Source organism: Phytophthora ramorum (assembly GCF_020800215.1).
Source record: "Phytophthora ramorum isolate Pr-102 chromosome Unknown Phyram_PR-102_s0010, whole genome shotgun sequence".
NCBI lineage: Eukaryota > Oomycota > Peronosporomycetes > Peronosporales > Peronosporaceae > Phytophthora > Phytophthora ramorum.
The window spans coordinates 376,734-388,039 of NW_027150656.1; the positions used below are offsets into that span (position 1 = coordinate 376,734).

Here is an 11,306-nt window from a genome sequence, read left to right on the forward strand (position 1 = left end):
TTTATATCAAGAGGTTTTATTTTATCCCTATTTTCGGCCAATGGGAGGCACGCACAACAGGGGGCTCGCCACGACGAGCCGCATAATGCGGAGAAGCCGAGAAGCCAAAGGAAAGGAGCGCATTCACTCTCCTCTGGCGGAAGATCCGGCGCCGCGAGTCCGTCACGAGCAGCTAGAGCCCGACGCCCACAGGCGCCCACAAGCGACAGAGGCCGCGCGTGTCCTGATGGAGGACGTGACGCCGCGCGAGGAGGAGCCGCAGCCGGCGGAGAGTCCCGAGGAGGAGCAAGACGTGCCGCAGCCAGTGGAGAAGACTGAGGAGACAGCGGACGAGCCCATGGAGGACCCGCAGGAAGGAGAGGAAGACGTCGAGAAGCCCCAAGAGCTGGAGCAGCAAGAAGAAGAGGCTGCAGAAGAGGCAGATGCAGAGGAAGGGGAGGAAGCCGAAGCTGAGGAGGAGACGGACGCCGCTGCAGTTGAAGAGACGGTGAAGGAGGTGGTGGTAGAGGAGGAGACGGACACCGCTGCAGTTGAAGAGACGGTGAAGGAGGTGGTGGTAGAGGAGGAGACGGACGCCGCTGCAGTTGAAGAGACGGTGAAGGAGGTGGTGGTGGAGGAGGTAGTGGTGGAGGAGGAGGAGATGACGTCAGGGCTCAGCGCCACTGCAGTTGAAGAGACGAACAAGGAGGAGAAGATGACGTCAGGAGAGGCTGGGACTGCTACTGAACCGCAGGCTTCAACTGAGTCTGAGGAGGATCTAAAGAAGGAGGAAGACCAGGACGAGACACACAAGAACGAGGAGCACGATCCACAGCAGAACGAAGAACTTGCTGATGAACCATCAGAAGACACGAAGGTGGAGAACAGCGGTGACAACAAGCCACTGAGTGTCGACACGCAGCAGAATGCCAACCGTCAGATGCAGTTTCCATTTGCCCCCTCCAACTTCCTAGCGCCATCACCAACACCCATTCGCCCGCTCGATGGAGATCCCCGTGCTGTGAAGCAGCAACCGCAGGAGCAGGGTGATGCAGCAAGTAACGCTGACGCACCAAGCAGCACGAACGAAGCCTCTCCTGTTGATGAACCGACCGTTAGCGCCGCGAACATCACTGCTACCAGTGGCAATGCTGTATCCCAGTCTCAGATGTTCTACCACCAGACGAACGCGCCGTCATTTTACACGACGCCGCAAGATGGCCCTCCCGTTGGACCCGGTATGATGGAACAGTCACCTGATAAGCAGTGGCAAGACCAGCCGACCTCTGCAGGCATGGACAACCAGAACAACCAAAACAACCAAAACAATCCAAATTGGAACTCACAACCGACGCCTGGAGCTCCAACGACGACGAGCCCATCTGCTGCGGGGTCGAACGTACGTGCCAGATCACAGTGGTTAACTTGTTTATCTCGCTAACGTTACACGTCATATTATGCTTTGTTTAACAGCAGCAAGGTGGCGTCGATCCAGGATTGACTCCAGCTCCGTTTCCAGCCAAATCACTCGTCCCGCAGCGTTTGGACGAAAATTCGTTTGCGCTAGAACGTGCGAAATTGAGTCGCTTGGGGGCCTACGCGAAGAATGCATCCACCCCTGCGCAAGCTAGTGCTCTTGCAGTCGATGTCTTGCGGGCCTCAGTTGGCGCCGAAAATACGAGGGCGCATGGATGGAAAAACCCATTTCCCGGTGACGAGTATGAGGTCCTGCTTCAAAAGGGATCTATCGGGTTGTGCATGAATATGAGCGTTCGCATGGGATCGGTAACTGTGACGAGCTTTCGTCGGCCCGAAGGGGGTTTGATGGGCCCAGCTGAAGCAAGTGGTATGATTTCTGTAGGCGATGACTTGATTGCGGTGGACGGGTTTCTCGTTCAAAGCCAGGAAGACTTTGCTCGTGTGGTTTCTCGTCTCAAGTCGCTCCGACCTGTGTTATTACGCTTCCGACGACCTGGCGGAAACGGACTTGCGAGCAGCCTTAACCGGGATATTCATGGGTACCGAAAGGGGCAACAAACGTCGATTGTTGGTCTAGACAACGCTCAACTATTCACAACTGGCATGTGGCACATGGGCGTTAGATATCTGTCTCCGAATCAGTGGGCGGCAGAACTGCACGTGGATGGTGGGGGTATTCGACGACTGGGAGTCTTCTCAACGGAGAAAGATGCAGCCGTGGCATACAACCAGTACATTCATCAAACATACGGCAATGGAGCACTCCAGTTCATGAACCCTGCTGGCAACGGAGCAAATGCAAATATCCCCGTTGCGATGTCTAACATGCGCGAAATGCAGCCAATTCAGCGTCGGAGACCACATCTCCGTGCTGCATTTACGGCGGAGCAAAAGGAGCAGCTACGTGCCCAGATTATGGTGTTTAAGTTCACATCCACTGGCGGCAACATTCCGAATGAAATCCTAAGCCGTGCGTTGAAGACGACAGCTCACAACTATATCCAGCCAGGAGCCGATCGGAAGAAACGGAAGAACTTCGCTCCTACCGTTATTGCTAAGCCTCTCAAGAAGTCTAAGCGAGGACGCGGAAAGAAGAAAGCGTACTCGGATGAAGATGAGGATGAAAGCGACTCGGATGATGACTTTTCGGGCCCGAAGGTTTTGAAGGAAGAAAAACCCGCTCGTCGATCAGGACGAAACGCCGGCAAGGCGAAAAAGAAGTATGTGGCGGAGGAGCTTGATTTCGAGCTTAGTGATGAAGAGAAAGTCAAAAAGGACCAACCGAAGGCAGCTCCGAAGGGCCCCCAAATCGACAATATTGTTAGCGTCCGTTTCCACAAGGACACGCCCGAGAACTCCGAGGTTTATATGGAGTTCCTCATCAAGTGGAAGGACACTTCTTATCTCCATGTGAACTGGTTGTCTGTCAGAGAAATCGAAGAGTTCGGTCAACACGCGATCCAGCGGATGAAGCGATATCTTCAGAAAAATAGCCGCCAAGTGGAGGAAGCACGGGAGACTGTTATCGTTGGAAAAGAGAAGGACCTCAGCAACTACTTTAGTGATTCGTACATTGAAGTGGATCGAATTCTGAACGCGAAGGAGGTCGAGGAGCCTGTGGAATCGAACCCGTACCTAGTCCATCTTCTTGAGAAGGATGCTAGCGATACGGAAGAAGATGAACCGAAGGCGCCAAAGAGGAAGGGAATTAAATACCTTGTGAAGTGGCGCGACATGAGCTACGTTGACTGCACTTGGGAATGGGAAGACCAGCTCACCGACGATCGTAAGATCGCCGCCTTCCAACGTTTCAACCATCCTCCTATTATCAACGGCGCCCACCCTGCGACTTATGCTGATGTTCGACCAGAACCGAGCACGTGGGCGAAATACCAGGAGTCTCCAGTCTACAACAACCAGAACAACCTAAGATCGTACCAGCTTGAAGGCCTTAACTGGCTTACGTTTTGCTGGTACAACCGTCGCAATTGTATTTTGGCCGACGAGATGGGTCTGGGTAAGACTGTTCAAGCAACTTCTATCCTCGAGCATTTGCGTCAACGAGAGTTTATCCGTGGACCGTTCCTAGTCGTAGCTCCGCTTGCTACGCTGGGTAACTGGAAGCGAGAGATTGAAACGTGGACTTCGATGAACTGTGTTGTGTATCATGACTCAGAGGGAGGATCTGATATCCGTGCTTTCATTCGTGAACAAGAGTTCCACTTTGCGAGCGAAGCTCATCGCAGACGCGGGATTTACAAGTTTAATGTTTTGGTCACATCATACCAGACGCTGATGATGGATGCAGAGTTTCTCGACTCCATTCATTGGCGGTACATTGTTATCGACGAAGCACACAAGCTGAAAAACCGCGAGGCCAAGCTTCTCCAGGTGCTCCATGGTTTTACTTGGGATTCATGTTTACTGATGACGGGCACGCCGCTGCAGAATGGTGTGTTCGAGCTTTGGTGTTTACTGAACTTCATTGAGCCCGATAAATTCCCAAGTCAGCAGGAGTTTTACGATGAATTTGGCGATCTAAATACTGCAGAACAAGTTGCGCAGCTGCATGAACAGTTGAGACCGTACATGCTGCGTCGTGTGAAGGAGGATGTTGAGAAAAGCATTCCGCCGAAAGAAGAGACGATCGTCGACGTGGAACTCACGACGATGCAGAAGAAGTACTACCGCGCCATCTTTGAGCGGAATCGCCAGTTTTTGAACATGGGTGCTACGGGCACTGTCGCCAATCTGGTCAACGTGGAAATGGAGCTACGCAAGTGCTGCAACCACCCGTTCTTAATTCGTGGAGTGGAGGATAAGGAGTGCGCCGCGTTCGATGAGCAGCTTCGAATGAAGGTCTTAATCCAAGCAAGTGGGAAAACAGTGCTGCTCGACAAACTGCTGACAAAGTTCCGCCAGGAAAATAAGAAGGTACTTATCTTCTCGCAATTCAAGATTATGCTGGACATTATTGAAGATATGTGCCAGCTACGAGGCTACAGCATGGAGCGCCTGGATGGATCTGTTCGCGGAAACTCTCGTCAGGCTGCAATTGATCGATTCAATAGCCCGGATTCAAACACGTTCGCGTTCCTGCTGAGTACCCGCGCCGGTGGTGTTGGTATCAACCTGATCGCGGCATCTGTAGTGATTTTGTTCGATAGCGACTGGAACCCTCAGAACGATCTTCAAGCCGTCGCGCGTTGCCACCGTATCGGGCAAACACAGTCGGTGAACATTTACCGTTTGGTGACAAAGAAAACGTACGAAGCGCAAATGTTTGAGATTGCGTCGAAGAAGCTCGGAATGCACCATGCTGTGTTTGAGACTGGTGGAGTGCGCAACGAGTTTGACGGAGAAGATGACAGTAGCGGAAACATGATGTCTCTGATGTCATTGGATCGTGAGAAGGTCGAGATGATGATCAGATACGGAGCATACGCTATCATGGGTGAAGAGGATGAGCAGGACCCTGAAAACCGCGCCATCAACGAGCTCGATATCGATCATCTGCTGTCGAACAGTCGAACCATTCGATATGACCCTACGAAAAGTGGTGAAAATGCCGATGGTGAAGAGGAAAATGGTGGAGATGGCGACAATGATACAAAGCCGGCGACTGTTTCTCAGACTTCTGCTCTGTCGTTTTCGAAGGCAACCTTCACGTCTGAATCGGCAGACACGACGATTGATTTCAACGACGAAAAATTCTGGGAGAAGGTTCTTGGGCCAAAGCCTGTACAAGTGCTGATGACGAAGGTCCAAGAAGGCTGGCTCAAGACGGCTTCACAAGACGAGGTGAAAGACTTCATGTCGCAATTGCGTGAGTTGGCTCGCGCAGTGGTAAAAGAGCGACAACGAGGCAAGTCCTTGGCAGATGCAGACCAGGTACTGGCGATCTTGATTGAGCTGAAGGTTACCGGTTGCGTCATCAAGGGTGTTGTGAATGTTCGCGAGGTGGCCACCGAGTGGCTTCAGGTGATTGAGCGACCCAGACGTCGGCGTAGCCAAGACATTGGAGACCAGCTGATGTATCTTGAATTCCTTGACGGGCCGAAAGAGCAACCCCCGAAAAACAAAAAGGGAGGTGGTGCTCGCCGCAAAAAAGCACCTAAAACAAATGGCCGGAGTAAGGATCAGAAGCTGTACAAGAGTGACGACGAAGAGTTTGCTGAAGATGAAGTTGAACCGCCCAAGCGCAAGAAGGCTGCTCGCCAAGCTTCCGGCGGTAGAAACTCTCGAGCCTCATCGCCGGGTGGCCGTATGCTGAGTGGTATTCACATTTCACTTAAACGATCGAAGAGCACTGAGGATTTCAGCGTCGTAAAGGTGGCGAGCAAAATTCGCAAGGTGCAAAAGAAGCTTAGTAAATCGTCCGGCGACGCAGAGCCAACCGAGGTTACTCCTACTAAGAGCAAGGAGCCGAGCCGAAGGGAAAATGCCGCGGAGGGTGAAGACGAAGAGCAGGTTGAAGACGAAGAGCATGTCGCGAGTGGTTCAGAGGAGGAGGAAGAAGAGGAGCAGGAAGAAGAAGAGGAAGAAGAGGAGGAGGAGGAAGATGACTACGAGGAAGAGGAGGAGGAAACCGAAAAGAAGCGTTCTCGGAGCCGCCCCCACAAGAAGGCAAAGTCTCGGAAGGCTGTAAAGGCCGACGTTGACCCCCAAGAAGATACCGAAATGTGGTGCCGTGTATGCTTTAGCGACCAAGGCTTCCTTGACGACCCTATTGTGCAATGCGAGAAGTGCTCTGTTGCCGTTCACCAGGTAGGTGCAGCAGTTTTGCTCATCGTCGGAACAACTTGATGCTGACGCTGTTTTGTGTGCAGTATTGTTATGGCATCGATGCAGTGCCGGAAGGAGACACGCCGTGGTTCTGCGACTTCTGTGCGGAACCGACTGGTGCTCCTGCTGACACGGTACGTGTAGTGCTGAGCGGGGTCTGACGCTTGCTTTGATCGGGGTCTGACGCTTGCTTTGATCGGGGTCTGACATTTGTTTGTTGTAGACGTGCGCATTGTGTCCTCTGAAACGTCAGAAGAGCGCGTTCAAGAAAACGTGCGAGGGCAAATGGGTGCACGTGGTGTGTGCGCTGTGGGCCCCCGGTGTTCAATTTTCCGATGTGGAGCGCATGAGTGGGGTGAAGAACGTGGCTGCTGCCGTCCAAGAGATGAAGGGCTCGACTTGTGCCCTGTGCGAACAGGAGGACGGCTGCATCAAATGCTTCCGCAGTTCGTGTTCGACGTACTTCCACCCGCTGTGTGGTCGTGAGACCAGAGGCGTTTACGATATGTTTATGAAAGAAGGGGGGCAGCTGCAAGCGTTCTGCAAGACGCACCGAACGCACCGGAAGCGTAGTTAGATAGGTACTGAGACTTCGAGCATGTCCTTCCTACAAGTCTTCACTTTATGGCCTCTATGATAATGTAGCGAACTGGTTTACCCGTTCAAAGCATCTCGTACTCGCGAATCGCCCGCTCCAATTGCGAGTCGAATTGTCGGATCCAGGACTGGTCGAGGAAGCGGTTGGACTTGTTGGTCCATTCCAGTTCGTCCAGCGCCTTTGCAAGGTGATGGTACGATACCAACGAAGAACTGGAAGGAGGCGACAGAGGAGCAGAGGCCGACGCAGCGATTTCCACTGCGCGGTCGATTATTGAGCTCACGAAGGGATCGTTCAGCCCAGGAAGTGCCAGCCGCCCGATTAGAGAACGCAACTGGTTGGCACTCATCCCATCGCCTCCCTCCTCTTGCGCAGCTCTGAACTCGTCGAGAATGTTTTGTTTCGCCTTGGCTTTCATGACGGCGCTTTGCTTCTGGGACGACTTGCTCTCTGCCTGTTTCCTCGGTCCATTGAGCTCTTTCTTGAGCTGTTCGCGCTGGGCCTCGTTGCGACGCGCCACCCGAACGAGCTCTTCGAACTCATCGACGTCAATCGACCCGTTCCCGTCCTTGTCGATGTGTAGGAGGAACTCTCGGGCTTGGTCGGGTGCTAGCTGGATCTCCATCTGCGATAGCGTGTCGATCATCTCGTCGGGTGAAATACTGCCGTTGCCATCGGCATCGCAGAAGCGGAAGAGGTCGATCACGCGAAGGCGTTTGCGCTTCATGTAGCTGTCGATGCGCATCACGATGTCTCGGATCAAAGCTTGCTTTTCTTGGGTACGCTGGTCGGTCGTTTGGTACGTGCCAGCGAACGCCGTGTCGACGACCCCTTCAGCAGAAGCAGAGGGGGGAGGAACGCTGGCCGCGTTAGCAGGAGCCCCACTTCTCTGAATACTCAGTTGGCTGGCTCCAAGTTGCAACGGTGAAGCTCGTGTTGCAGGTGCGGCGGAGGAATTATTAGGTTGGGCCATTGGTGAAGAGTGCATCGGGTCCTTCTGCGGGGCCTTGTTGTGTGCACTTGCAATCGATCCACTAGAGCCACGTTTCAAAAGAGGTCTTAGCGGCTTCGTACCAGGGATGCCAAGCTTCGGAAAGCTTGGGATGTGAGCTGAGGCTCTGCAACAACAAAAAACAAGTTCGTCAACCAGATCAGAAACGAGATGCTGCAACACTGAGCGTACCCGTCCGCAGTGTCCGCAAACTGGTTCGTTTGTGTGTCTTGCCCTTCAGGTCCCAACGGAGCGTCTCTACCTTCGACGAGCATTTTCTTAAGCGAGTTCTGCCAGTCACCATTCTTCGAAACTCGTCGGCGCAGTTCGCCTGCCTCTTGCTGGTTGTTTTCGACGTGAGTCTTCCCTTGTGTTGATTCATCAAATGAGCTTCGGCTTGTGGACTTCCTACTCAGAAGGGAGTTGCTCGAGGGGAGACCGAACAGCTCCGTTTCCGTGATGGAAGGTCTCTGGGATTGAGCGCGCTTCAGTGAATTCGACTTGCTCGCTTTGGGCCCTAGCAAGGACGCAGAATCTCGTGATGACACGCGCTTGATGAAGCCAGGAGCATGTGGGTAGGCGCTTTCCGTCAAGTCGGGCAAATCTGCGAGGGAAATATCGCCATCAGCGCGTTCATTGCTGCCGCTGCGTGTGAGTCGGTCTTCGCGAGCTGCGCTGAGACGCTGGGACTCCTCCAGGATGATTTTCATCTCGATCTCGTCTACAGCGAGACGAGGCGAGGCGATACAAGCACGAGGAAGACAATCCGTGAGCATTTTTGGCAGCAGAAGCAGCAATACTATGTACAAGGACGGGATACTTACTGACTTTGTCTTGTGCCTCAGCATCCTCCTCGTAGCCCAGAACGAAAATGCTTTTCTGCACGCTTCGGATAATGCCGTTGTAGATGCGACCGTCAGCTAACTCCTTGAGGAAGCGGGTGCCTTCGGTCATTGACAGCTCCTGTCCGTGCACGGGTGCGCCATTAAGACGCGGGGCAGCCTTCCGAACTCGGCGGCGCAGAAAGCTGCGAATGACGCCCTGAATGAGCACGAGCCCCTTTCGGAATATAACACCCGACGAGTAGAGGTGCGCGTCGCCCTTTTCGCGGACTTGTTGTGCCGCAGCATCCTTGATATCGCGATTCGGGATCCGACAAACCTCGCAAAGTTGGAGGAGAAACTCGAGCGTGTCGGAGACGCTGACACCTGCAAGAACTTGTACAGGGCTCACGAGCAAAAGACAGGAGATGTGGTGCCGATCAGAATGCGCGCTCAGCACGAACGTCACGAATGCGATCGCACGTGTCAAGAAAGCAGCCTACGACGTGACGGAAATCGGGTGGAATTGTGAGTGATACAAAGTACATTTGCTCTGTTGGCAGGTGGTAGGTACCTTGGCTTGCTTCGTGATCAGGGTAGAAAAGTCCATTTGCTGCTCCGAGAAGAGGTCGAACTCGCTCAAAGTTTCTAGCAGCAGTTTGTGGAGAAATGTGAACGGAGGCCTCGCAAGCACTTTTCGACTCACGGCAGTCGTCTGCACGACGCCCATGAGCGCCTGGTACGTGCGCTCCACTAGAACATCCGAAGACATTGTCGTCGATTGCTGCTGTTGAAGCCGACACAAACTTCGTTACGAAGTCTAATTATATGTACTGAGATAGGAAACAACGCGTTGGCACAAAACTACCGACCATTTCCTGTTTGGACTGTCGATCTCGAGAATGGACGAGCGTTGGGGCTTTCTCGCTCCATGGTGTGAGGTGTTGAAGCCTCACATCCGATATTCCGACCCTAAATCCACTGAGTATGTGTGTGGGGATGGATGAAATTGTACTACAAGTGACCATGTCGAGACGCCGAGAGGAGAAGGATGAAAAGAGTTTCATGAGATCCGAGAGGCTCTGACGCTGATGGCAGCAGTAGAGCACGCAGACTATCAAGCGTGGCGGTATCTCCTAACTCAACATTGTGGACCCCCCCCTCAAGCTAGGGAAATACGAAGATGAATTGTTTGAAGCCACAAGTGCAGTGGCGTTTTCGCTAGACGTGGACGTATAGGGATATGTGAACGAGAACGGTAAGATCGATTACGACTCCGTGCGTTTCTGCGGGACGCATCAGCGAGAACACCCGAGCAAGAAGTATCTGAAGGCACTGGACTGGATTGCAGCACTGGATGATAACGTGAATCCTGGGGAACCTGGAGTAGAAATCAAAATTCCTGTGAAATTGGACCTGTACACTAAATCGGAGTCGATTCCAACCTCTCTTGGCGAAATAGTGGATATTGTCGGATCTGAAAAGGAAGCTCAAGAGCAGTGAAATACGTACTACCCAGAGGATTTGGAGAGTGGAGCTATCAGATGTACTTTTGTAACCGAGTCGACATCGGTAGATCTTCAGGGTATCTGTTGGACTCCAGAAGTGATGGACAGTCTAGTTGAGAACCACGTTATGCAGTTTTCACTCCTGACATTTGTTATGTCTATTCAGCGTGAGGGCACGGACAACAAGTTCACAGCAAGAAAATCCTTCGGGCAGCTCCTGAGATGGCTCTTTGACAGTACGCGTCGAAATCAACGTGTTAACTCCGCATTTGGTGTCAAAGGATCGGACCAAGATCCAGGATTGCTCGAATTGATATGCAAAGAGACGATGCCAGCCATCGATTTCGAGGCCATGTGCTCCGCCGTAGGACACACGCAGGATGTAACCAAGTTGTCGCTAGAATTGGGGATTTATGCTCGGGATCTTACTAACCGAGATCACTGGTGGATGTGGCTGGCTTACGATTTCTTTTTGAAACGAGCACGTATGCGCTCTTCTGTTGAAGGTTTGCTACTACCTAGCCTTGGCAGGTTGAACACTTCAGACATGCGCGCAGTTACATTCGTGCTGACAACTGAATACCCAGAAGAGTTAGATATCCCATGGTACGATGCCGCGGAGCTCGCAAAGGCTTTGTGCGACCCAAACAACCCACTCACGAAATGTGTTCGACGCCTACGTGTATGCTTGCTAAGGGGCATGGTTCCCGCAGTCATCTTTTTAGCTGGCACTGTTCCTAACTTTGAGTACTATGCAATTGTGAAGATGCCGGAGGAGAACCAGAGACTGGAATATATCGGGATGAAGCCACCGTATTCCAAATTCTGTAAAGAATGTAGGAAATTTCACAACCAACCCATTTATCGACAACGCCAACTCTTCCCATGAAGTGCAAAGCTGCATTCCTGAGTGTGCTCCACTCTCCCAGAATGTTCATGCAAGAGCAAGAGAAGAGAAGGTGGAAGAAGTCCGTAGGGTTTGTGCCGCTGGGGTGATCGAGCAGCGCGTGCTGTCGGATATTTTTTTGTTTGCGGCCCCGCGTATTATACTTTTCGTCGAACCAGCCGATTGCCGAAGAGGATAAGACAAGAGAACAAGCCCAACAAGAACAAGGAGGGGCAGACAGCCAGGCAAGGATAGTTTG

The 11,306-nt window shown here is 52.6% G+C and overlaps 2 protein-coding genes across 3 annotated transcripts; one reads left to right on the forward strand and one right to left on the reverse strand.

The window, feature by feature from the left end:
- Nucleotides 1-85: 85 nt before the first annotated feature.
- KRP23_10511 (Chromodomain-helicase-DNA-binding protein 7) lies at nt 86-6,820 on the forward strand (the record flags this gene model as incomplete). Of its 2 annotated transcripts, none has more annotated exons than XM_067880970.1 (4): nt 86-1,378; nt 1,453-6,225; nt 6,288-6,377; nt 6,467-6,820. In XM_067880970.1, the coding sequence occupies 4 exons, from the start codon at nt 86-88 to the stop codon at nt 6,818-6,820; spliced, it is 6,510 nt and encodes a 2,169-aa protein (XP_067741259.1). The 2 variants fall into 2 exon arrangements, with proteins under 2 accessions (XP_067741259.1, XP_067741260.1); XM_067880971.1 differs by having other exon boundaries at nt 1,456-6,225.
- An 85-nt stretch (nt 6,821-6,905) lies between these two features.
- KRP23_10512 (putative calcium-binding protein CML8) lies at nt 6,906-9,425 on the reverse strand (the record flags this gene model as incomplete). Its single annotated transcript, XM_067880972.1, has 4 exons — nt 6,906-7,959; nt 8,025-8,553; nt 8,657-9,152; nt 9,228-9,425. 4 exons carry the CDS (start codon nt 9,423-9,425, stop codon nt 6,906-6,908), a joined length of 2,277 nt encoding a protein of 758 aa, XP_067741261.1.
- Between the last annotated feature and the right edge of the window lie 1,881 nt (nt 9,426-11,306).